Source organism: Fusarium solani (genome assembly GCF_023522795.1).
Source record: "Fusarium solani strain SB1 chromosome Unknown bctg00000006, whole genome shotgun sequence".
In the NCBI taxonomy this organism is placed as follows: domain Eukaryota; kingdom Fungi; phylum Ascomycota; class Sordariomycetes; order Hypocreales; family Nectriaceae; genus Fusarium; species Fusarium solani.
In genome coordinates this window covers 591,607-617,290 of record NW_027072151.1, presented here as the reverse complement: position 1 = coordinate 617,290, position 25,684 = coordinate 591,607, and the positions used below count along the sequence as shown (strand labels likewise).

The 25,684-nt window shown below is 51.3% G+C and overlaps 8 protein-coding genes across 8 annotated transcripts; 5 read left to right on the top strand and 3 right to left on the bottom strand.

Annotated features, from left to right (window-relative positions):
- Positions 1 to 255: 255 nt before the first annotated feature.
- MRS44_009910 (uncharacterized protein) lies at positions 256 to 1,494 on the top strand (the record flags this gene model as incomplete). Its single annotated transcript, XM_046279532.2, has 1 exon — positions 256 to 1,494. One exon carries the CDS (start codon positions 256 to 258, stop codon positions 1,492 to 1,494), a length of 1,239 nt encoding a protein of 412 aa, XP_046131658.2.
- A 974-nt stretch (positions 1,495 to 2,468) lies between these two features.
- On the top strand, positions 2,469 to 4,670 carry MRS44_009909 (uncharacterized protein; the record flags this gene model as incomplete). Its single annotated transcript, XM_046283714.2, has 1 exon — positions 2,469 to 4,670. The coding sequence occupies one exon, from the start codon at positions 2,469 to 2,471 to the stop codon at positions 4,668 to 4,670; it is 2,202 nt and encodes a 733-aa protein (XP_046131659.2).
- Positions 4,671 to 7,563: 2,893 nt separating this feature from the next.
- MRS44_009908 (uncharacterized protein) lies at positions 7,564 to 9,200 on the top strand (the record flags this gene model as incomplete). Its single annotated transcript, XM_046270011.2, has 2 exons — positions 7,564 to 7,624; positions 7,678 to 9,200. The coding sequence occupies 2 exons, from the start codon at positions 7,564 to 7,566 to the stop codon at positions 9,198 to 9,200; spliced, it is 1,584 nt and encodes a 527-aa protein (XP_046131661.2).
- Positions 9,201 to 9,393: 193 nt separating this feature from the next.
- On the bottom strand, positions 9,394 to 10,942 carry MRS44_009907 (uncharacterized protein; the record flags this gene model as incomplete). Its single annotated transcript, XM_046270012.2, has 3 exons — positions 9,394 to 9,883; positions 9,943 to 10,405; positions 10,453 to 10,942. The coding sequence occupies 3 exons, from the start codon at positions 10,940 to 10,942 to the stop codon at positions 9,394 to 9,396; spliced, it is 1,443 nt and encodes a 480-aa protein (XP_046131662.2).
- Positions 10,943 to 12,066: 1,124 nt separating this feature from the next.
- On the top strand, positions 12,067 to 15,398 carry MRS44_009906 (uncharacterized protein; the record flags this gene model as incomplete). Its single annotated transcript, XM_065620345.1, has 6 exons — positions 12,067 to 12,340; positions 12,389 to 12,906; positions 12,960 to 13,287; positions 14,187 to 14,313; positions 14,368 to 14,516; positions 14,569 to 15,398. 6 exons carry the CDS (start codon positions 12,067 to 12,069, stop codon positions 15,396 to 15,398), a joined length of 2,226 nt encoding a protein of 741 aa, XP_065476118.1.
- A 646-nt stretch (positions 15,399 to 16,044) lies between these two features.
- On the bottom strand, positions 16,045 to 18,266 carry MRS44_009905 (uncharacterized protein; the record flags this gene model as incomplete). Its single annotated transcript, XM_065620344.1, has 4 exons — positions 16,045 to 17,242; positions 17,288 to 17,969; positions 18,016 to 18,210; positions 18,263 to 18,266. 4 exons carry the CDS (start codon positions 18,264 to 18,266, stop codon positions 16,045 to 16,047), a joined length of 2,079 nt encoding a protein of 692 aa, XP_065476117.1.
- A 408-nt stretch (positions 18,267 to 18,674) lies between these two features.
- Positions 18,675 to 19,473, bottom strand: MRS44_009904 (uncharacterized protein; the record flags this gene model as incomplete). The annotated part of the gene is made up of 2 exons (XM_065620343.1): positions 18,675 to 19,045; positions 19,098 to 19,473. 2 exons carry the CDS (start codon positions 19,471 to 19,473, stop codon positions 18,675 to 18,677), a joined length of 747 nt encoding a protein of 248 aa, XP_065476116.1.
- Positions 19,474 to 22,058: 2,585 nt separating this feature from the next.
- Positions 22,059 to 24,570, top strand: MRS44_009903 (uncharacterized protein; the record flags this gene model as incomplete). The annotated part of the gene is made up of 2 exons (XM_065620342.1): positions 22,059 to 23,286; positions 23,333 to 24,570. 2 exons carry the CDS (start codon positions 22,059 to 22,061, stop codon positions 24,568 to 24,570), a joined length of 2,466 nt encoding a protein of 821 aa, XP_065476115.1.
- Positions 24,571 to 25,684: the final 1,114 nt, after the last annotated feature.

Genomic DNA, 25,684 nt, shown 5'->3' with positions numbered 1-25,684 from the left:
TCATCTCGATTCGTGGCGTCTTATCTGGACCTTGACTTGAGAGCAATCCCCACTCATCTATTCTCATTCATTCGAGAAGTCTTGCACCATTGATTCATTATTTACATTCCTTGTCGCGTCTGAAGCGAATACTAACATTGATATCCGCACAGTGACACCTTCTCAACACTCAGCCGTTTTCACATCTCCAGGATGAACCCTCATCAGATAGTCGAACGGCCAAGGCGCGTCCGGCTACCGATAGAAATTCTTGTCATGATCGTTGAGCTCCCTATTCAAAAAGATTCCAAGGCCATCTTGCGAGCCTCTGATCCCATCACGAAATGGCTTTTGGCGTTTACCAGAGTTTGCAAGGCGACATATCCCACGGCATCAAAGCTTCTCTGGCGATACTGTCTTTGCATAGACTCAAAGCAAAGAGCTCTAGATTTCATGCGGTTCCTCGCAAATCCGCTCTATTACCCTCCCAGGGATCCCTGGAAAGTGCGTGATGAAGCTAGGCTATTCCTCGCCCCATTTCCTCAACAAATTGAGCCTCAGGATTCCGATGGAGAGTCTGAACCTGAAGTTCCAAGCGCCCCCGAGGAGGCAGAGCCCCAAACGATCGAGCCACAAGAGCCGTCCAATTACGGGTCCAACCCGAGCAGACCCATGAATTCCGCCGATTCGGATGATAGCTCGGAAGTCAGTGATAGCTCAGACGACTCCTCTGTCCGCTCCTTCATCTTTAGGTATCCACCATCACCTCTCAACGACCTTGAGACAGCTCGGACTACACATGGGATTCTCGCCACCCTAGCGCCGATACTAAAGACGTTAATCATCGATATGCCGCTACGATCTCTCCATCCTTCTAATGACGGAAAAGGCATCCGCAAAATTCTAAGACGAGGCTTCGAAGCCTTGGTTAACCTAGAGGAATTCGTCAGCGTCCATGATAACCTTTTCCTCGCCGCCACATTGACTCCTTCAATGGAAGAAAACGTCTGGTCTACATACTGGCCAAAGCTGCGCCGTCTTTCTCTCTTCGGCCAGGAGGTTGATGAGGCACTTTGGGCCACTATGGCCAAGGCTCGTCACTTGGAAACTGTCATCCTTTCAGGGCCAACTCCGCATTACTACCAGGACCCTGGATGGGACATAAAGGGACACTGGTTCGAGTACTTGCCCGGAAAACGACGATACCCACGGAAGCTTTCCTTGGTCTTGCTTAATTGCACTGGTCAAGAGGCTGATTTGAGACGCTTTGCTGCTTCATGGAAGAAGCTTGACCCCAAAAACCGACTAAACATTCGGAATTTCACGATTCAAGCACCCCTTGTCAAGGCCTACGACGGGGAAATGGAGACATGGCCTCTTTATGGGGCAGACCTTTGTCAGCACTGGATCACAGAAAAGGCGCTCGATGGGACACTCTGGAAAGATGTTCAGAAGAAGCACGAAGCATGGCTGAGGGATCCTGGCCCTCTTAAGCGACGTAAGCAATATTATTAGGGTTGCTTAAACTTGGAGAGCTGTCGGGAGACAGGGCTTATCTTTATCCCTTGGCAACCTGTCCCTCATCGTGATGCGTGGTTATTTTGGGGGCATTTCGCATCATTTCTTCCGTTCGGGGAATAGAGACGAGCTCACTTGGCATGGGCTGTGCCGGTGCACATATGCCGTCAGCAAGTAGTTGCGTAACCTAGTGACATCCTTGGCATTGTGGTCAGCTTGGCAACTGAGCTGAGACTTTGATTTGCAAAGACTGAATCAATAAACCCTAATTGTAGTCTCTGACTGGCCGTGAGTTAGACTTTGGAAACTTTAACATATACCATATGTTTGAGGGCTGTTGCGATCCATAAGTGGCAGAGATGTTTCTCTCCACAACCGTGAACTGCCATCGGAACTCTCGGATGCGTGCTCACATACCCTTGCTTCGTGAAACTAACCCAACCTATCAGAATACCTGCCTCTGCATTATCTGCACCGATCACGCCAAAGTCCCGTCAGTTTGTAGATGTATCTGTGGAGACACTCAAACCTCAGCCCCTTGTTCACCCCCGCTCACCCGTTCCATTCCACGATCAGGTTACAATGTTTCGACAGCGCAAAATATACTCAGATTTGGCTACTGTCTTGGCATGTCATCTCGACTTTTAGGCGAGGCACCGATACGAGGGTTGTTTGTGGTTCAAATCGGGTCTGGTCTCACGTAATACCGCTTCCTTGCTCCACAGCCCAGCCTCTGATAAACATCAGGGTTTTTCATGTCGGGCAAGGAACTGGTTTTGCGAGGGATGAGGGATACACGTGGTGGCGGAGCTGTTGAGTGGAAAACTGGGTGCCTTGGTGGAGAGTTCTTCTGTTGGTAGGATCCATGTTTTAAAGGAAGCGGGTTCACTTTGCGTAATAAATCCTTATTTGTTGTCGGCTTTGGCGCTTGGATTGCGTTTCTGCTGTCAGCGGTCGTTCGTTCGTTCATAATGCGGCCTTTGCTCGCGCTGATACTGCCTCTAGGATGGCCGCTCCTGGTGGCATCCTCCTCGCCTGAACCGTGTGCACTCGTTACCGAGATATCCGACGAGAGTGGGAGTTCCATCGTTAAAGTTCCCGCTCAATTGGCGCACGAATGTCTCTTATCCATCCCCTTTCGCTCAGATCTCGCCAGCGAGTTTATCCAGGAGATCACCAAACACATCCAATGGCACTCCACAGTCGACGCCCTCAAGGATCCCCCAGCTACATATACTTCATCGGCTACCGATATTTTGGGTGGCCTGGAGAAGATTGGCCGGACGAACTATGCGAGCCATTACGAGTTTGATACTGCCATCTCCGACCTCCTCAGCAGCGCCAACGATGGTCACTTTGCGATATTCCCTTGCACGCTTTCGATATTCGACTTTTGCCTGGAAGACGCGGGGTTGGTGTCTGCCTCAACGGACGGTATCCAGGCACCCGAGGTGTACACCCTTTCAGACTCTCTGCTTCTCAACAGCACTGTTGTTCAGGTCTCTCCCATCGTGTCGATCAATGGCAAGCAAGTCAACGCGTACCTCGAGGAGATTGCAGGCCCCTTGAAAAGCCGCGATCCTGATGCCCGGTATAACCGAGTCTTTTACTCTCTACCCAGTTTGGCAACGGGAAATGCCTCGCCGACTGGTGCCTTTATCGACAGGGACGGCGTGTATCCAGGTACCGACGTCACCACGATCGAGTTCCGGAACGCTTCAAGTATTGCACTAAATACCCTTGCGATTCTCGGAAAGTCCTTCTTTTCTGCAAGGGATGGCAGCGATGTTTTTGACGATTACTGCCTCAACAAGCAGCAATCCCCATACTTGAAGCCCAGATCCGCAAATACTGGCGAGTCAAAGCCTTATGTACAGCCCCCAAAGCAGTCGGGACCTTCTGGATATCCTGAACCTCTGATCCGTGATCCTTACAGCCAGGTCAACGGCTACGCCCTGGATGATGAGACGACAGTGATTCTCATCACTACTTTCACTACTGCTGGAGGAGGATTGCCTGGAAACCAAACCCGGGTGTTTGCCGAAACCGCAACTGAAATCGTCTCAAATGCTTTGGCCAAAGGACACACCAAACTTATCATCGATGTTTCTGGAAATTCAGGCGGGCAGATCGACAGGGCTTTTGACCTATTCAAACTTTTCTTTCCATCGAAGGAGCCTTACTCGGCCACCAGATTTCGACGACACGAGGCATCCGAGGGTATAGTCAAGGTGTTTGGGAGCATCAGCAAGGAGACTGCTCAGATGAATGCCCCTCTGGCCTACGCTGGACAAGTCACACCAGACCAAGAAGCCGGTTTTGAGTCTGCGGAAGAGTTTCTCGGCGACGTTATAGAGCTGGGAGGCAAGGTCAGCTCGCTCTACGCCAACTACAACTATACGTCCAATTCTATCAGGGCCATTCCGATACGAGGATATGGAGGTCAACCCATCAACATGACGCAGCCTTTCAAAGCAGAGAATATCATCATCATCGGCGACGGCGTTTGTGCCTCGACTTGCACCACCTTTGTTAACCTGATGACGAATGTTGGCGGTGTCCGCACCCTTTCCTTCGGTGGACGTCCAAACGGGAAGCCGATGCAACTCATGGGAGGTGTTCGCGGCGCAGAGTCCCAGTCTTTTTCAGGCCTCGCTCAATGGACGAACAAAGTGCTGGAGTTATTAGGCCAGTCGGTGAAGCCTGATGGAAGCACTAATTTCCTATCAAAGGAGGAGGTCAAAAGGTTGAAGGAGGTGCTTCCGCAAGATCCTGGTCAATTCCCTATCTCTATCAATGGAGGAAACGTCAACTTCCGTAGCGCGTACCAGGAGGGAGAAGACGACCTACCCCTCCAGTTTCAATACCAGGCTAGTGACTGCCGCCTCTATTACACCGTCGAAAACGTCTTCCACCCGCATACGATCTGGAAGGCAGCCAAGGAGGCTATCTGGGGAGCTGGGACCTGCGTCGTAGGGTCTACAGGCGGTGTTGGTTCTCTTGAGTACAAGAGTAAGGGGAACGAGACGGGGGTTTACAAGAGCGAGGAGACGGGTGGAAGGGCGGAGAACAAAACAGAAGAGGATGGAGGCATAACAAATGCAGCGACCGGCGTCAAGACTGACTGGGCTGGACTGATGCTTGCTGTTGCCATCATGGCAGTACTTCAATGATAATATTTGAGGTGACGTTGACTAGACGTATCATGATAATGTGTTCATACGGTGACTATATCCATCAAATGTATTCAAACCTATTCAGTTTTCGCTACCCAAAACTCCATTTCAATTCCCTTTCAACAAGAACTGCCGGTACTCGACGGAGTAGAACCACAGCTGTCAGATAGATTCAAAGAAGACAGCTCTGCTGCCAACTGCGGTATCCCCCAAGGAAGGTTCTCCCACGACACCATATTTTGCTTTCTGGCAATAATCATGGTCTCGTATATACCTGCAACCTCTTGACTATCCCAGATCCCTTCTCTCCGTCGAACGGTGCGTAGCAGGGATATCGCTCTAAACTGTGTATCGACATCCTCGCAATACGTGCACACGAGGGAGAGAAGCGGTATCAAGTAGCCGTTGAAAGCAAACACAGGTGTCGGTCTCCGGTTTTCAATTTCAACCAGCACCTCTGCCCGCTTCAGGATCTTTTCGCCGTCATCCTTCGGAATCACCTGCTCGATCGTCTCGAACTTGACCAGCGCCTGCCAGACGGCCTGGTGCATGTCGAGCGACGCAAAGGCGCTCTTCTCCTCTGGTGATGGCTCCGCGTACCTCTCTTCACGCTTCGTGAGTTCGTAACGGGCATCCCATACCGCAAACGCCCGTCTCGAAGCATCCAGGGCGGACTTTCCCGCCTGGTAATCAAACTCCCACCCTGTAATGCCCATGCATGAGGTCTCTAGAGGCCTGATTGGTCGGGGGCCTGCAACAAATTCGATATAAGTATTGTCGTAGAACTCGTCGACGCGCTCCAAGTAGAAGGCTGCTTCGACGAGATCGGAAAAGGGTGTCTTGGGGTCACCCATGTGGCCGGCGCGAAAAGGTAGGATGAGATCGTGGAATGTGTCGCTTCCCACATAGATGGCGACATTCTGTCCTAGCCGGTAGAACATCTCGGTGACGAGGTCGAACAAGCTATATTCGGCCTCTTTTCCATTCGGGGGCTGAAACAGGGATGACGGTACATTCCCGAATTTCATCTCGGCCCGGAAAGAGTTGAGTAGCTGGCACCCAGCCTTGAGGTGTCGTATCGACTCTGTGTAGCGCCCGTGTAGACTCTCAATGCAGATAAAGATGACACAGCATATGAGAGTAGTCTGGAGGTTCATCTCAGAGTTGTCCTCCATGAGAGGCTTCATATGTAGTATGGCCTGGTTGTACTTCTGAATAGAGGCATACTCAAACTCGGTCGCCAATGACGACGATGTGGCGTCTCCCTGATAGCCAGCCATAAACCGACGATGTGCTCCGCCTAGGGCACAGAGTGCGTGCTTGACCGGCTCAACGGTGTGGGCGAGTGGTAGCACAAAGTTGCGCCAAAACAGGGACCCAGAGAGCACGTCGAAATCCATAATAGTACACTCCCGGGCGTGGTAGAAGAGGGCGGCGTCTGATGGGGAACCGAGATTCTCGATCGACAGGGCAGGTCTCAGTGCCGAGAGGGCCCGGCAGTCTGGGAGCTTGGGCTTGGACTGGTACTGCACCAGCTTCAACGGCTTCTTTGCCTTGACGACGGGGGCTTTTGGATCTTCGTAGCCGTCGCATTTCTGTCTATCTTTCTGACATCGTTGACATACGGGCTTCTGTTCGTCACACTTCAAATGCCGGATTCTATAGAGCGGGATCAGTACACAAGGATGTACCACGGGGAGTTTATCTGCACAACTAACTTGCTGCCAGGGGGTGTTAGCATACACGGTCACTCAAACACACTACAGACCAAATGATGACGACATACCAAGTCTTACAGCCAGTCCTCACTCGCGGCGCCTTTGCCCTTGTCCACTTCTTGCGTGGTGGTTGCTGAGGCTCAAGCGGAGCCATCTTGGACAAAACTACGAGCGGCCCAATCAAGGAGAGGGAAGAGGTTTACCTGTCGCGTGGCCAGACTTGCAGCGGCCGTAAAGAATATTCGGGAAATTCACACGATACCCTTGGCGGCGCTGCCTCGATGGTTAAATGGTTTGGGGGCGCCATGGACATGATCCCGGAGACATAGCGGGTCTGCCGAGTGTGAGCGACGCCATTGGCTGGACCGTAAAGAATACGAATACTTTGCCGTTTCCGGTAAGGATCCAGCTGAGTGACAGCGCTTGGCTTCAGCCCTGTGACAGGGACGTTTGTCTTTGGCGTGGCTGTGTGGTCTGGACCTTTCCACGAACGGGTCTCTTGTCTCGGCCAGTTTAAATAATGAAACATCCCCTTTTTGATCAGCGTACGTGGTGGACGACGTAATCAAGATCGAGCTGAAACCATAAATGCAGCTCCGTCATTTGAAGAACATGGCTATCTCGGAATGCCAAGAGGCTTGGCTCTAGGCAGCTTTCTTCGAGGCAAGGCTTTCTCTCAGCTAATAACTCAAACTTCGACTGACCTCCTATTCAGATATTGGATCCCTGAGTCCTTTTGCCTCACCGTCTGAGTCGTTTGACATGCATCGTCCGTGCAACATGGACCAACACCAACACGAGAGCAACCCCAAAGAGGCCGCCAAGCCTCCGAGATTCAATCATGACTTTTGGGGAAATAAGCGCTATTCAGTTTGAACTGTTGATCGGGGAGATTCTTATGCCGTAATTGGCTCTTGGTAAATGTTTCGTTACATTTACAGGGCGAAAAATATTGTCTCAATCGACATGACATGTGAACTGGGTCACGTGGGTGCCGAGATCCGGGTTTAGCCGCCCTTGGAGCCCCTCTTCTTTTTGACAACTCATGACTCTACCAGTGAGAACCTGCAGACGAAGGATTTCCAGGCAGACAAGTAGATGGACTTGGCGGAATTATCCGAGACACCTGCTATTGAGTGCGCTCCGCTTGTCCATTCGACCGAGTTACCGCCATGGCGGCAAGAAACATCCGTTTCGACTCTCTTTGTCCTAACCGACAAGTAGCAACTCAAGGTGAGTCTACCAAAACTACTGTTGTCAATACATACTCTGACTTGACTAAACAGACTGTCCTCTTTGTATCAAACGACGGATCAAGTGCGATCGAAGCCTACCGACATGTGTCAAGTGCGCCAGCCGAGACCTGGACTGTCCTGGTTATCATCCTGTTCCGCTCAGATGGAACCAAGGGGTGGCAAGCAGAGGCAAGTTTGCCGGAAAGTCAACTCCAGTTCTAGATAAAGGCAGCGGAAAGGCAAAGAAGCATAAACTCTCAAAACGAAGAACTGCGGAGGTCCAAGCCTCCTGTAACAGTCCTCAACCTCAAGACACACCATCATCATTACCAGAAACAACCCTTGATTTACAACCATCTACAGACGTTCCCCATCCATCTCAAGACCTTGACCTCGTTCATAGCATCTCATCAGTCACACTTTCCAACGGTCTTCTCAACCACTTCTGCACCAGAGTCATCCCTCGACTGACCTGGATCGACCTCCCCGGCAGTCCATGGCGGAACACGATTCTACCCCTAGCCCAGAACTCGACTTGCCTCCGCCTCGCGATAAGCAGTTTAGCAGCTGCTCATATACATACGACATCGATCGAGACTACCGATCAGACGGCCCGGCTCCTCCAGATGCAGACGTGGCTCAGGGATGAAAGTCTTCGAGTCTTGAATCAAAAGATGCGACTTGAATTACAGCCAGCCCACGGAACCGTGCAGGCCCAAACCAGCCAGCCTTTTGTCGAGATTCTTACAGCAATGCTGGTTCTATGCTACACCGAGGCCTTTATCCCCGGATCAAGGGACTGGAAACTCCATCTGCGTGCCTGTCGAACGCTCATCAACTTTGGCAACCTAAGAACCCGCAGAACATCACCAAACGGCATCGAGAGCTTCATACTCAAAGAAGTAGCTGACCTCGACACGCTTTGCAATATTTCCGTCTTTACCGACGACTCGACGTCATTATCCGAACCCTTCGGCGATACCAGAATATGGTCTTTTACGGGAGTGATAAACGACATTACAACGGCCGAGAGACAACGTCACCATGCTCGACGAAGAGGTCAACAGCTGGCAGACATTGATATGGAAGAATGGCGCCAAAGGGCTCAGAACGCTTACACTGAAGTGTCTGCCAGAGCCAACACACTCTCTGAGGACCAGGACATGCATCAATGCTTCCAGGCTGTTGTCAGAGCACATTACCACGCCACCATCATCTACAGCTATCAAGCCTTTGCTCCCGCCGAAAAAGTCCAAGAGCTTGTCAAATCCACCATCGACATCCTCCTCCGCGAAATGCAATCCGTTCTAGCAGGACATGTGCATACATTCTCCCACGATTTGTTTCTTCCATGCTTCATCGCCGGTACAGAGTGCCGTGGAGACAAGCTAAGGCAGTCCATCATTGAGAGACTATTTCTTGACTCGCTGTCTGTGACGGGACTCTGGTGCAACCACACCGCACTGCAGTTTCTTACGACTCTGTGGGGGAGTTCTGAGTATGAAATGGGTATGAACTGGATACAGTATGCTCGAGAGAATGAGGCACGGATTGGCACATTTATTGCCTTTTGAGCCACCTCTGTATTTCATTTGCCATCTCAGAGCGGTGTACGGAGTGTCAGAGGCACGTTGGCAGCCATCGATTTGACTCGATGTATGGAGTACAACATCACCAAGAGATACCCAACCCTGTATTCTCGCTGCGGTCCGGCCATGTGTGTCCAATACATTCTATTCAGTGACTGGGACTATTTTGAGACAAACCTCATCGGTCCGAGTTCAAGCTCGACTGTTTCCACTTTGCCTCCCAGCCCCGAAAGAATGGGCTCTCAGGCAACGTTTGATGCTGCCAATCCTTTTCCATGATTCCATTCTCAACCTGATACCTCTCATACTCGGCCAGGGCCGGCTTGAGTATATGTTCAACATGCCACACACTCTTATACCGTACCAAGTTCTCCTTGCTATCACTGATAACCTTGAGGCTCAGTGAGGGAACATATGGTTCATCCTTCAAGCTAGTCACCGGGGTGAAGAAGGCTTTGAAGTTGAAGACTATGGCACCTGACAGCGGGAGTCGGCGCAAAGTCTGCCAGTCGACACGAAAGTATAGATCCTCGAGGCGAAGAGACGGATCTTGGGAGTCCCGGATGCTCAGGCCAGGGTCTTCAGGAGGCATGTATAGATGTTGGCCAACCTCGAATCCCCATGCTCCTCTCTGAATGGGCTTTGACACTGGCATCTTGGTGAAAAATCTGGAATCGTCAGATCAGATAGGGTGTTCCCTCTTGGTCGCATGTACGAAAGTACTCACCGATCCATACTAAGTTGCATCTTCTCCCTGTAATCTGGGACAGGTTCATGGATCTCGGGTAGACCCAAACCGAGTTTCGTTCCCAGACTCCATCCAGTTGATGCGCAGATGACGCCAGCGCGGAAGTGGTATCGTCCGGTCTGAGGGTCTCGAAGCATAATAGCAAAGTCTTCAGGGATGTTGTCCAACAAAACGTGCAGGGGATCAACCGTTAAAAGGTCGACTTTGGTGCCCAGAATGTCGTTGACAAAGGTTTTACCCTCTAGCCGAAAGTAATGGGGATACCGGGCGCAAAGGAACTGTATCACCATCTCCATAAGCTCCTTACACGCCAACTCGGACCCAGGCAACGCATTCAGAATATCCTTTCCGTTCTTGGCGAAGATATTCTTTCGTTCCTGGATATATCGATGATACGTATTGTCGAGCTCAATCCAGTAGTCTGTCTCCATCTTCTGGAAGGCTACCATCAAGGTCAGCATGTAGATTCCGCTCAAGGGGGGTTCTTACACATAGTCTGGTGATATGGCCATCTCAGAGGCCTGTATGGTCTCGGCTGGACGGTATTGATGTCGAAATCCTCTGCTGGCTTTGGCAATGGGACCTCTGACAAGGCCGCGTAGTCGGGAAAGTTACCCAACTTCAAGACATCGCCGACGGTGAAGCCGCTGTAGATGAAGCGCTCAGGGCTTGCAGTTGCGTAATTTTCGTTCATGCCAAGGACCAGCCTCGACAACTTCGATATGTCGACGCTCTGATCGGCGTGACGGAACCGCGAATCGAAGCGGCTCAGAAATGGCCGTTGCGATGGTGGAAACACATCAGAGTAATCTTGCCCGGTTTTGGAGCGTTTTGGACTCGCCGCCAAGCTAAGATTCTTCTCCCCTCTGTTATTTTTGCGTCTTCGGATGTAGTAGACAGCAAAGAGGACAATAGTGACGTAGCAAATTGTGGACAGAACCCCTGAGAAGAGAAAGCTCGGTTGTAAAGCAAAAGACATGATGAAAATCCCAGACAGCGACAATCCACAAGAAGGACAAGGAGAGCCGTTTGCATTCGTTTATTAACACTTGATTCATAATTCAGACCAGCCATCTTAGCTATCTCTTATACCCATTCCAGATTCCGGGTTCCCGGTATCGTTCTCGCGAAGCCTGTCCCAAGCCACACAGGAACAAAGTTTCTCGCCAGGACTTCTCTTCTCGGATTAGCCCACAGCTAAAGAGAGCTGATAGAGGTGCATACTTTCGCCCCCCACCTCCCATATCAGTCCTAGCTCGGGCAACGTGGAGTCATCTGATGGCCATCATCTGCACCTCTGTGTGAAGTCATGGCGTTTCGAGGACTGCCGATGGGTATCATGTTGTTTGTCTGTGCAAATCAGAAGTCTGGTATTTCGGGCTTTGATCCTCTCGAGATAAATCGACATGGCGATTGTTTGTTTAGCCGGTTATCTGCGCTCTTGGCTTTGACCCGGGCCGGTTTAAAGATAGCGTTTGTGGAGACTGATGCAAGCGAGGATCCTCAGGTACTTCGAAGCCATGTTGACTCGATCCTAACAAATGAAAGAAATGTTGGCACTTTTTGATGCTCACGGCCTGTATGCCAAACTACGAGAAGTTATGAAATACTGAGCCACATTCAGATATTAAATCGTTGTGTCTACCGTCGAATACTGGCAAGAACTCCCTACCAAGTCCAACGTATAGATAGTTGTCGACGCTGTCAATTCACCGGCTCAACTACCACAACTCGGCAAGACATCTACGATTCACAATGAAACTACCCACTCACTTCCAGTAGCCGGTCATGAATTTTACCCAAATACGTAATATTGTACAACTGTAGACGCATATCAAAGGTCCGGACAAGCCCATGATGGAGATGATGTTCTTGAGTCAACACGCTATGCCCAAAATAGCAGGCCCCGCGAGAAAACTCCACAGGAGCGGCATCGGTACAAGACAACCTCCAAGTATGAACAGAGGAGGGTCTTGAGGTGGATGACGGAGTCAGATAAATAAATGCCTTGCGCACTCCTAAAAGTCAAAATGAAAAGGCGTTCCTTTCAAGTCGTCAGAACGAGATTACCCGTGGTCACTTGTACACCCCCTCCCTGACACCATGCAAGTTCCTATACTCGCGGTGGGCATCTTGCTCGCCATCTGCCTGATTTACGCCAAGGTAACAAAATCCTTTGAAAGACTTCAATTCCGGGATGCTGAGAATTTTTCGATCAAGACTTGGGTGAGCCGTCGAAAAGATACAGCACCAACCCAAGATCTGTCATATCCAGACGAAAAGCCAGCACCCATCGCGCCCCTGGAAAACTTTGACTGGAGGACAAAGAAACCACCCCAGTTCCGAGGCTTCAAGCCCAAATACAATATCTCGATGGGTGAGTATCCCATACTATCATGTACGTGCCTACTAACTCTATGGAAAGGCATCAGACGTGATACTCCCTCTGAACTCCTCTCCATTGACCACGACTACCTCGATCGCGTCAACCAGCGCCGAGAGATTCTCAAGAAACATGAAAACACGGTCTGTGGATTTCTGCCAGGTGGAGAGCAGGCTGTGCTAGAGATTTACGACTACTTTCTTACGGAGTACCTCCCTGTCCGATATCCCACCATGTTCCAGCTCTCCCAGGATGGAACCATCTTCAACAATCTCGTCACCAACAGATCCTTCCCCGCAAAGGTCCAGGACGTCCGATCTGCGCTTCTCAATCTCGGCGAGATTGTGGAAGAGGAACTCTTCCTACTCATGCCAGACTCTGACAGTTACCGACTCGTTGCTTACGTCTGTTGCTTCCCTTCAAGTTTCGATCCAGCAGAAAAGCTTGGGCTTCTCCTGAAGGACATTCACAAGCCTGTTCCGGGGTATGAAAAGATCGGGCCGAGTATGGAACGGTTCTTTGCAAAGTTGCAAGTTGGCAGCCCCATCAAACGACAGAATGTGAGTACCAAATCACGGGCAACTCTCCAGAGGCTCACAAAGAAATCTCGCAGTGGTCAGTACAAGTTCACCCCGAGTTGTTTGACTGCGAAGCAAACCACCGAATAAAGAGCTACGACGGTCCAGGTGAACCAAACATAGAAGATGCAAGTCCACCAACACTCACTTTCCAAGGCCCTTCCGCTAACCCGGTTCAGACCTTCCTACGATCCGAGTTGCAAACCCTAACTCGCTTCCCAAACACCCAAGCCATCCTCTTCAGTTTCAAGACCTACCTGTACAAGGTCACCGACGTCAAGGCGCAGGGTCAGGGTCCTGAGTTTGCAGAGGCTATCGAGGGCATCCGGCAGGGCAATGTGCCGGAAATGTGGGATTACAAGGGTGCGCCGAGATGGGGGAGACTGTTTGCAGATACTTGCGGTCATGATCTACGTGCACATCCATTTAAATGTCATCCTAAAGAATTGTTCGTCAACTAGTTGGCTATTTCCTGCTTCTGCTTCCAACCAGGACCAACCTTGTGTGTTGCATTCTAAACAGAAAAGCTCCCCCAATACTACTCACAGTTCAATATAGAGTACCGAATCACACAATGATGAGAGCACGCCGATCAAGGCAGGTGAATCCGACCAGGAGTAAAAGACAAGAGATCTCAGCCTAAAGAGCAGTTGTATCTTCCCTGAGCTTCACCCGTAGCCATGATGCTGAGCCTCAAATCCGATTAGATGTTTGCTGCCCCGGCTATCTCATGTTTTCAGTCCTCCTTGCAGTTGTTGGCCTTTGTTGCCAACACACAGCAGCATTAACTCACATCTCGAATACCGTATTACCGAGATGCTTCCGGGCCAGCGTACAAGATTCGCTCTCAAGGGGGTTTTATTTTGCCAAGGATCGCCTCTACATCGAACCCGTCGCTTCTCTGATGCCTATGGACCAGTATACGGTGCGTCTCAAGTTAATCATCGAGCTCGGAAGGCAACATCAAGACAACTAATCAAGAGAAATAAAGTTATTGGCACAGCGAAGCTATCATACCCAATGCCTTTCAATACATTATTCACCGTCAAATAAACTTTGCAATGCATCCACGCTCAACACTCTACCTCAACGAACTTTATTTTATTTACATTTATAAAGGTGACCTCCACAGACACAGACAGACATACACGCATTCACAGTGAGTTTGGGTAAGGGTTCAACTATTATAACACTATCAACACTAATTAGATATAGTGAATATATGCAATGACTTAACCATTATTGCACCATGAATTCTAAAGTCACCAAGGCGGTTTCCGCCTACTTCACGGACTACGCCAGCAAACCACAGGCTCTGCAGGCACTACTCGATTTTACCAAGGCCCGTCCCAACCACCAACCCGTCGCTTCGCTCATACCGATGGAGGAGTATACGGCACGCCTCGATTGAATCCGCGAGATTAGAAACTATCAGATGCGAAGGGAACCGGAATTCGATATCACCAGGCTTCAATTCTGTTACCTCATCAGAATGCCGGTATCAGATCTACGGAGAGTGGTCGAACAGTGTCGTCGTGGCCCTTATCAGGTGAAAGTATATTTCGAGAGTTTCGTGGACTTGATAGATTCCTGTGAGTTAATTTTCATTCTGCAGCATAGATACCATTTAGCCAACAATAAAAGGTCTTAACCCAGAGGAAGTTTCAGGCACTGCCTCCAGAAGCAGTGTTGCCTCAGAGACAACAAAGGTTCGGAACGACAATCAGAAAGATATTTGCCTCGCGTTAGACAAACGTGTCTGTGTTGTGACAGCGGCATCGCATCCCAACGTCTGTCACATCGTTCCTTGCTCTTCGGCCTACCATCGAGCCCTCATCAAGGCATTGAGGCCAATCCTAGCCCAATACCATGGCCTCCCTCAAGGCCATACCACTCACATGATGCTCGATTCCCTCATTGGACCTGGGTCATCTGACCACGTATGGAATATGATCTGTCTGAGCCCGACGCTGCATGACTGGTGGGGACGAGGGTATTTTGGTCTCAAGGTTCTGGGAGCAACCATTCAGGACCATAGCAGCTTATCAACGGTCGAGCTACAACTCGTATGGATGCCACGATTCATACAGAGGCGGCGTCAAGATGGAGCCTGCAAGCCCATCAGCCTCGTCGCACAACAGAATGAGAGAACAAAACTTTCCGCCAACCTGACGCACTTCTATGGAGAGCACATGCAGTCTTGTCACACGCCTAACTACACTGCGTGTTCTAAAACGAACTGTGTTAATGCTTACAATGTCCATACACACAGGTCAGTCGAAACTGGCTCAGTCTTCAAGGTTTCTCGACCTACAACTGATGTTCCAAACTTTCAGCGAGCAATTCAGATCCCGTGGTCGATTATCTGCGCCGCCGCATTCTCTGGCCGTGCCCAAGATATCGAGGCAGATCAAACACAGCAAACAGGCCTGGGTGCGGCTGAGATCTTGGAATGGATGGAAAAGTCGGGTTGAAAGCCAGCCAGCAAACAACACCCCAGAACATCAAGGCATTATTTGTAACCTCTTCTAACATTATTTTTCATACCCAAATTATACCAAAAGAATCCTAAAGCATTTAAAAAGTGTCACAGAATTAGGAAGTACTAGTTAGTAATCTTGGGAGAGCATATACTAAAACCCTGATCTCTCACACGGGTTCGTAGTCCTCCGGCAGAAGAGCCATTGATGTCAGTCACTGATTTGCAGGGTCATAGGGGATCATCAGCGACCATCAAATGCTCTATCGGAAGCCCAAGATATTAACCTACTGTTGGAACTAGATGAGGAAGACGCTGAGAAAGCACAACGAGCATTCCGTGGTGAGCCAGAGGTCGTAGATTATGAGATCGAAGGCGGCATCCAGCTACCTACATTCGGCTACTCCTTATTAGTATCTCTTCCTAAACGTATTTAATACTAATGTTAGAAAGAGGTATAAGGTAAAATGGAGTTCTCAGAGTTTCTTCTAATTATTTCTCTACTCCTTATGCCAGGCTATGCACCAAAGTGTGCCAATATGAGCTCCTATCAGTCTCTTATGTTGCGCCCGACTCACACTATTCACATTACACGGCCACCCCTACCCTCGTCAATCATCATGTCAACCTCCTTCACTCACTCATTTCCCACTAGATACAGTACTCGAAAGCGAATGACGATCCGGCGGAACGTAAACCTCCTTCACCTCAGCGCTCTGCCACAGTTGAGGCGAGTAATACACCAAAGGCAGATCCTCATACGCCAGATGCGCATTTGCTGTAACAAATTCTTCAAATGTCGATGCCGCCTTTCCACCAGCAAGACAGAGTTGAACCTGCTGTACCCAAAACGTGCTCTGCGTCGAGCCCATGCTTGAAGAAAGCTCCAACGCCGTCCGCGCCGCGACCGTGGAGCTCTTTTCCTCAGATGGCTTGCTAAGTCGTTGGTAAAGGAAGCGTAACAGGCTGGCATGGTTCGCAACGATGACTTCCTCTTCAGGTATGAGCTTTGCCTCATCAATAAGAACTGCAGCCCAAAAGTCAAGGTCCTCGGGTGGAGGTAGACCTGAAGGTTTGGTGAAGCGACGACTAACGGCGTTGACCATCTGCGACCGGGCGAGTTCAATCTTTGCCTTGGAAGGCATGCCAAAGATGTTGGGAAGAGCTTTCTTGTCGGGGTTTACGAAGCTCATCCTCGCAGGAATGCCCTGCCAGACTGAAGACGAATAGTACTGGCGCCACTCGTCTCCAGTAATGTCGAAGAGGGCCTTGAATGCTTCAAAGGTGAGCGTCGTGGACGATCCTTCAAATCGAGTACCTTTGGACGCCTTGGATGGCTCAGTTTCCAAGGATCGCAGATATGCGTGGACAATCTGAATCCAGAAATATGCCTGGGTCTCCGAGTATGGCGACACAGACGGATCGGAGGCACGAAGGCGGATTGTAGACGACTGCAAAGCCTCAAGCGCTTGCTTCACGACTCCTCCACGTCTGAGCTTTGAGGTGAGCGTCTTTTGCACGACCGAGAATGCAAAACGTGGAAGTCTATCCACATCATTCCCAGGACGCTGAGTATGCGGCTGTTCCTCCTCTACCTTGGCTTGAGCGGGGGTTGGAAGAGGTTGCAGATCCGGGAGATGCCAATTCTCTCGAGCTTCAGGTGTAAACAGCAGATCCTTAGAGTAGTACGCCCTCCAAAGGCCAGAGTTCATGAGCCAAGGCGCCGAGAGAGCGATCTCTGCGTATTCACCTCTGTCCGGGAACTTGTCGCGTCCATTGTTGACTTGGTAGTTTACAGCCGCGATCTGAATTTGATGAAGCCAAAAAATTGTCATGGTTCTATTGGCGTTAGAAGTAATTCCCAGTCAGGCAAGGTACACGTACTTGTGCGCAGTGTTGCGGAATCGCTCTGGGTTTCCCTGCCTCAGACGATTGAGATTAGCCATAAACTCATCGGCACACTCCAAAAGGCCGAATCCTCTAGCGAAGCAATCATGCAACACAAAGAAGCCAGCTCTCAGATGGGTGTAGTGATCCCACGAGGAAAGACTGCCGTCCATGAATGAGGCCCAGAAGCTCTCGGCATCAACAGCATCGGCATTGGCCTTTTTTACGCGCTCAATGAGTTCCGTGTCGCTCGGTCCCTTCTCCAGTTCTGCTACCTGGGCCTTGGTGTCTGGTTTCGTCGGCTTCTTGATCTGCTGGATCGTCTGTCTAATCTCCTCCATAGCAGGATAAAGCTGCTCACCAGACGTCGCGCACAAACCAGGATAGTCCAAGATCCTGATATCATGGTTTCCTAGATAAGGAGCAATCTCCCTCTCGACTTGGGTTCTTAAACCTTTGACGATGGAGTCTCGCTCGTCGGGCGGGAGGAGGTCTTGCTTGTTGAAGAGAATGAACATGTGTCGACAGCCCTGCTCAGCCATCATGGCCAAGCCCATGCGGAGATACTCAAGAGAGAATTCGATCCGGTCGGGATCCAGATCTCCGCAGCTCTGGATAAATATGAGGAAGCGGTCTGGCTGCATGTAATGTCGGATGAGAGGCCTGATCTTGTCGCATCCTGCAAATGTCAGTACGCGATCCAAACCAAGACAGGCAAATCTCACCTCCGACATCCCAGAGGGTAATCTTGCCGCCATCTGGATACTCGAGGGTCTCTACATTGAAGCCGATGGTGGGAATTGTCGTGACTATCTCCCCCAGCTTCAGCTTGTAGAGCATCGTGGTCTTTCCAGACGCATCATTGCCGATGATGAGGCCGCTGTGTTCAGGGCCTCTACCCAGGAGCCAGCGAGCGATACCTAGCACAGTCAGTGATGTCCAACTTCAACATCAATATGTAACCTAACTTACGCATTTTGTCAGAATTGATCAATTGTGAAGAAAGGAGAATCCTTGAGGACAAAGGCGAGTTAATATTAAAGTCGCTGCCTCGAGAAGTGGGGAGCTGCTAATATCTCTAAAGACGTGGCTTCAAGAATCTGCCTTGTCGTCGACTATTCACGCGCCTAAGACGCCAGCCTGTCAGAATGGCTTGCAACTTCTGACACGAGTGTGGCTTTGACATTTTACGATTGATGCAATACTAACTATTTTTGTTTATCCCTGGGCAGTGATCACAGTCCAGGCAACAGGTCTTTGCCTCTATCACTACAGCAGATTGAAGAGCTGATGGCCCAGCAAGGACACATATATCCAACAGCTCACAAGACCATATCCTGCGATCTGGACATCCTTGTATTTTGGGTATCTCAACTCCATCCATCTAATCAACAGACCCAGCAAGCGCAACAGCGCTAAACCTCAAATCACCACCCTCCCTCTCCAAAAACTTCAACGCTCCCAAGCTAAGTCCCTTGCTACTCAACACATCCTCATCCTCAAGAAGATCTCCTCTTCGGATCGGTCCCTTGCGTCGTCCGTCGAGCTCCCAGAGTCCGCCGTCAGAACCCTTGGCGAAGCAGACGTAGTGCAGCTCGACGTCGTCTTCGGCGGGGGGTGCGGGCGTGTCACCTTGGGAGGCGGCTTCTTTGTGGGCTGTCGCTAGGTCGGGGGTTTGTTCGAGGACGCGGGCGCGGCCGTCGGGGCCGAGGGGGATGCTCTTCTTGATGAGCGTGTCGAGCGTGGAACCCTCCTCTGCGACGCGTTAGACATGCACGCCTAGACAATCACATAGGAATAATCTTACCGATAAAGTTTCGCGCGTTTCCGTTGCTCACGGCGTGCAAGAGTCCCATGAGTCCACACGCATTCCGAATAGTCTGCGGCCACCAAAGCACCGGCTCCGCATCGCCCTTGCCGCGGTACTCATCCACCAAGCTATCCTCGGCCATGCGGTGGCTCTCGTACGCGGCGCTGACGGGGAACACGAGCAGCAGGGCCAGCGCGGGGCGCGGGATAAAGGCCAGCAGGTCCGGGTCGGTAAGGGAGTAGACGTCGTGCATCCCGAGGGCCGGCGACACGCCAAGCTTGTGGATGAGCGTCGTCATGAGCTGGGGGTTCGCCTCGAGGGGGATAAAGGCCGGGCGGGCGTCGGAGGGGTTGGGGTCTGTTGTCGAGGACATGGTGGGCGGTTTGCGTATCCGTATGTGAAGCTATAGCGAGCTGTTGATGGATGATGAAGCTTGGATGTTGCTGAGAACGAAGCTGAAACTTGGTGTTCTTGGCCCCCGCCAAAAACGCGGGGCATTCTTGTTTGCCATGACGTCGCCTACCGACTGCCTGCAGCGAGTGGCTCAGGGCTCAAGCGGGGGATCATCAAGATAAAACACGCCTCATTGTTTATATTTGCACTTTTAAGGCGTTGCATTTTGCGAGCATTAACACCTGTAGTATCATAAGCGACGGTGTTATTGGAAAGGGTAGCATTGCAAGGGCTGTATTCCTCTTGGCATCTTTCGATTCTGTGAAGCTGTAGGGTAACCGTTCCGACCTGTTCAACACCATCCTTCACGTCCAACAACCACAAACTCAACCTCATTTCCTCCCCTTTTAGCTTCTCCAATCGCATCTCTCAAACCATCGTTCTCGACTCACACTTGTAACCCAGAGTTTCGCTAGTCCCTTTGATCTACAGCTGCCATGTCTAGCCCCAACCGCTCAGCTACCCACTAGCCCACAAACGGTTTCTTCCTGATGGCCTTCGGGGTCTTGCACAAAACCCGCAACACCGGTTCCGCGGGCTGCACGTGCCTGGACGCGATCTCATCTCATCTTCTTTTCTTTAACGAGGGTCGCAATCTGGCCCCGACGCTTTTCAGCCCTCCGGACGACCGCCGACGTCAATCATTTGGTAGGGTACCTCCACCCATGATTGAGATCGCTATTCACGATGTGACGTGCAAATCTTTTTTTTTTGCTATCTATTCAATACTGTGGTGCACTCCTCGTGTTAAGAGTATCACGGGACTACACAGCACAAACAAAAACACAAACACGCCCGGCTGCCGGCATCAAGGGCAAAACAATGGACGGGCCGTTCCCGCAAGTTGATGACCAGCCTAGCTAGCTAGCTTTCTCGTAACGAGGTAACCATTGAGGAATCTGCCCTGGTCGGGACGGTAGCAGGCGATATTACCACCTCGCAAGCCAGGTTAGAATGACTCGGGTAGCTGCTTGTCGATTCCTCAATGTCTCAGAGACGAGTCTTTCTCGCTAATGGTGCTCACGTCTGCCACACTAACACACAGACGCAAATACCCTCCTGACAGACTTGAAGATGACAAAACTACAAAAACCACAGACACAGACTCCTACCGTTCATCCCAGGAGAGTGGCACGGATCCCCCCCAATTTGGCATCAAGGTTGGATCCGCGCTAGACGGGAGAATCCCCATCACCATGTCCTCCACGTGGACTCGAGACATGACTCGCTGGGGGGTTTCAATACACCCCCTCGCTCGCCAAAGTGGGAGTCAAGTGTCAGGTAGCACGGCGCACGCGCACGTACCGGCGAACCAAGACCCCGGAGGCCGAGACCCGTTCGTTCATGCTCGTCCCTGAGCGGAGCAGGCGTTTGAGCGTTCTAGCGACCAAAGCGAACAGTTTTGATGGCGTTAGACGTTTGAGGGGGATGGATCCAGACAACTGACGGCTTTCGATCAGCACCTGCAAAGCATACTCTGGCGTCCTTTCAGGTCAAACTAGTCTCGTCCAAGCAAATCCCGTCATCATCTCTGCTTCGTGGCACTCGAATAGTCCGGTCCTGTCTGAGCCCCTGGTCCCTGCGTCAGCTTTTCTTTCTTGGTTCCCTTTCAAGGGGCGGGTCTAGAGTTCAGGGGTACCACCCTCTTGACTGCAAGTCAAACGCCCCCTGTCAGTTGTCGAGTTTCTGTACCTACTGTTGGACTGTAGAAAGAGGGGAAAAGCGGTGGGTGGATAGATTGTCCTGAGACACAACTCGGCTGCCATGTCTCATTGAGGAATCTACCACGACGGAGGAAACAGTGTCGAATGGCATTTGCATGCATTTCATAGCCCATTCACAGGCTGCCACGGGCCAGGCTGTCAATTGTCAATCAACTGGGCTTGGCCGCTAGAGAGGGGGAGAAAGCCCGCTACTGCACCTCATCCTTGAACGATTGAACATCGGATCCCTTCTCCCTATTTCCTAGCGGGTACCTGTCCATCCCATCCCATGGAGGTTTTGGGTCCCCCATCTCTTGGTCGGTCCGCACGGATCTTTTCTGGCTCGCGTCATGATTACCGCCGGGCTGGCCAGAGACAGACAGACACACGCCTCTCCTGTCACTGACTCTCCCTTTTTTGGCTTTGTCTTTCCAAGAGAACGTCGAGAATATGCATGTATCCGCTTCCGTGGATCAAGATCTCCAGCTAGACTGACCCTACCTACCGAGTCCAAGCCATCTTTTTTCTTTCCTTTTCCTCTTCTTCTAGGCCCTGTTCCCCAATCAGCGCGTGGGCTGTCGAAACAGTTCGCCCCAGGTTTCTTCTACTCTTCCCTCCCTTGCTTTTACAAAAAGAACGGTCCAACACCCGTTTTCCCTTTCGTAGCCTTTCATTCCATCATTTTTACTCTTCCCCTTGGGCGCCAGAATGCTCGCGGCGGGTCCCCTGAGGCCTCTCCTTTAAACTGCTGCTTGCTTCTCCTTTCTGCGACCAGCAGATACTCATCTTGTCGAACGACATCATGGGCTTCTTTAGCTTCTTGACGCGCAAGAGTTCCTCCGACAAGAATCAGAACCAGATCAAGGGCCAATCCTACAAATCGACAGTCGCATCAATACCGCCCATCCAAGGTGAGCTCCTCGTTCAAAGGATCACGGCGCCACTCACACGGCCCCATGCAGGAACTTATCCGGTCGCTGGAAATGGACCCAACGTGCTGGACCAGCTGCAGCAGGCGGCAAGGAAGCGCAGCCAGGCTCAACTCTCTGTAATTGATCACGATATCGACCTTGACCCTGCCGCGCCTCCGCCAATGGTCCCGCGCTTCCGCAGCTTCTCCCCAGGACGTCCAACAACAGCTCCAAACCAAGCTCACGCCAACAGCCTATCCTCGCGTCCGAGGTCCGTCACCCGCAGCATCCGCAGTACAAACTCAGCCTGGAGCGTCCCCGAAAAGACACGCGCTGCCGTGCGCACAGTAGAAAGACCGCCTCCTGTCCCCTCAATCCCCTCTCACCACCGCCGCGAGAGCTCCATCGACTCGTTTCAGGACGGCAGCCGGTTCGTCGACGTTCTAGACGCCCAGGGCGAGATCAGGCCGTCAAACTTTCGCTCGCGCGTCGCAGCCACCGGCGCCCGCGAGTACGGGGAAGACGTTGCCGAGCGCAACATTGGCGAGAACGGTCTGAACCTTAACAGCCCTGCCGTCAAGGCCTTTTACCGTCTTTCCAGTAGCGGGAGGTTGACGCTGCAGACCTCGGACAGCGGTGGACTGTCTGTTCATGATTACGATGGCTTTGACGACGACGACGACGATTGCGCTCCGCCGCCTGGCATTCCTCATCTTGATCTAGGGACGATTCGAGAATCTTCAAGGCCGACGAGTTCATCAGCAGCATGGAGGTCATTTTCAGGCTCAATTGGCGGAGAAATGCTAAGGTCTAGCAAATCGCAACGACGCCTGGATAAACGCCCCGAGACGTCATCCCAAACAGCAGCGTCTCTAAAGAACCGGAGGAGATCATTCAACGCATTCGCATCTACACCTGAACCGCACATATCTAAGCCGCGACCTCTCAGCTTACATCCTTCATTATCAAATTTTAATTATTCGGCACCTCTGTCACCACCGCCGATGCCCAAGTCCCGTCCAAAGACGAGCGAAGGACGGAGTCGACAGCGAAGCATTGGGATGGTCGAGATTGAGAGTCTGGTTGATGAAGCTTTTGATGCACCAGCACCCTGTCCGAGTAGGTCCTTTTGGTCAAATTATAGAATAAAGCTAACATGAAATAGCCATCCCTGTGCGATTCAAGCAGGCAGAGCATCCTTCATATTCTCGCCCCGATTCACATCTTTCACGCCAAGATCTCATCCTCCCTCGTCATGATCCACCAATTCCTCGCCATGATCCTCTTGTTCCTCGTCATGATTCTTCTCACATCCGCCCTGACACGCATCACGGCCCATCAACTCTTTCCCTCTACCCCCGCAGCGACATTTCTCAACCCTCACGACCTTCCAGCTCTTCATCAATGGACAAACCACCCCGCAACCGCTCTATTGGCGGCGCCTCACTTCTCCGACACCAACGCCTCGACAACATCACCGAACACATTCCCGTTCGGACGTCATCTCTAACTCTCCAGACTCAGCCTTGCATCACACCGACCACTATGTCATCCGGTTACTCGAGCAATCCCTTTCCGAGATCTCAGCACACACCAAGCACTTCCATCGACGCATCTCTTCCTCCGTCAATCAAGATTAACCACGAGCGTGAACAGAGCGGCGGAATGACCAGCCTTGGAAACCAGAACAACTACTACAACGCCGCCGAGGACGACTTTTCCGCCGATACTCTTGTACCCTCACGTCGGGAACTGGAGCAGGATCTAAGCCACCCCATCAACGCAGGTGTAGAAGCCGAGTACTACATCTCGGATGCCAGCGAAGACTCTGTAGACTATTTTGTCGCCTGGAAAGAGAAGCGTCGCGGCGAGGAAGGTCTGTTATACAAGGAAGACTACGGCATCGCAGGAGGCGGTCTCCCCGGTTTATTCGAGCCTCTCCCGATCCCCAAGGCCCCAGCAGAACCACCAGCGCCCATCAAGCCACCAAAGACGCCAAAGAGCCCAAAACGCCCAACTACAAGAGGCACTACAAAGAGCAACAAGTCGACGCCGCGAAAGACGCGACACCAACAACACCTCCGCCGTAGCCGCACAAGCACCTTCTCCCCACCGCGCCGCGAGCCCCGCAACGGCTCATCCTCAGACGACGAAGGTTCCGACTCGTTCTGGGAGCGCGCGCGCGACATGCCACACGGGCCAAGCTTTGTCTCTCTAGCCGAGCTCGGCATCGACCTACGGCACCTAGGTCTCGACCAATACGGTCTCACCGAGGAGGACGACGCTAAGGTTGACATTCACACGGCAGTCAAACTACGAAAGGAGATGCGTCGACGCAAGATGGAGACTCAGAGTCGACGACATACAAGGAGTTATGCTGACGAGGCGGATGTAGAGGATTAACGAGACATATGAGGTATGGAGTTTTTTATGGCAAGATGATTTGGGAACATAAAGCTAGACGACTTGACGATTTCCGTCCCTTTCTAATTATTTTTCTTTGTATCATGGAATAGGCGCATGGATATGTATAGCACAACGAGCATCGCAGTCGAATAGGCATAGGGAGAGGGCATCCAAAGCATAATGAATGGCCAAGTAACATTCACAACATCAAACACGCACTCTTCTAATGACAAACCACCACATCAAACCTGGATCCTTGAAACCAAATCTACAGCACGGACCTTGATCCCCGCCTCACTTTCCGATTCAGCTCCGTCATCAAGATGACAAAAAAAGCAAACATTGCGCTGCCAGCTGAAAATCTTTGCTTCCAAGAGTCTAGATCGGTAGATGACGAACGCCCCCGGGCGGCTCAGCCCCAGCCACGCGAAGATGTTGAAACAAATCGTTGAGCTCGGTTGGAGATGAAGCTAAAAATATCTACCTGAAGAGATCGTGAGCTAACGCACGCTGTGCGGTCTGTATTGTGTTGGTTTGCCTTGATACCCGGGGCTGGCTGAAGAGCATCTCGGTTGGCAAGGGTCATGTTGATCATAGTGGCAATTCGGTATTTCTTCATCTACCGGAGGTCCCTGGCCCATCAATCTCCCCCGGTTCGCCTGATCAAGATTGCCCATCTTCGTCCCGTTCAACATCTCTCTCCGGCTCCCCGACATCTCCACCTAGCTGAAGCTCTCAGCTCAAGCCCATTAATCTCGCTCCCTAGAATTAGCCATCTAACTCCTCATCTTGACTACTTTCAAGCACAATGCCTGAAAAGAGCATCACCACTTTATGCATCAAAGCCAAGGTAATGACGCGACGACTTCAAAAGCAAAACAAGTGCACCTTCCCACAATGCCAACCCCATGACATCATCCCGCAACCGTGCACGTGCCCGACCCTAAAAAAGTCAACCTAAACCCCTAAGCCTTTCACCTAACGCCTCAACACCAACAATAACATCACCAAACCAATACACCAAAAAATGTGCAAAACAACAAAAAAGGAATCCCTTTTCAGGCTTATTTCCTCGTCACGTGCCCTGTAGCGGAATCGAACCGCTGATCTT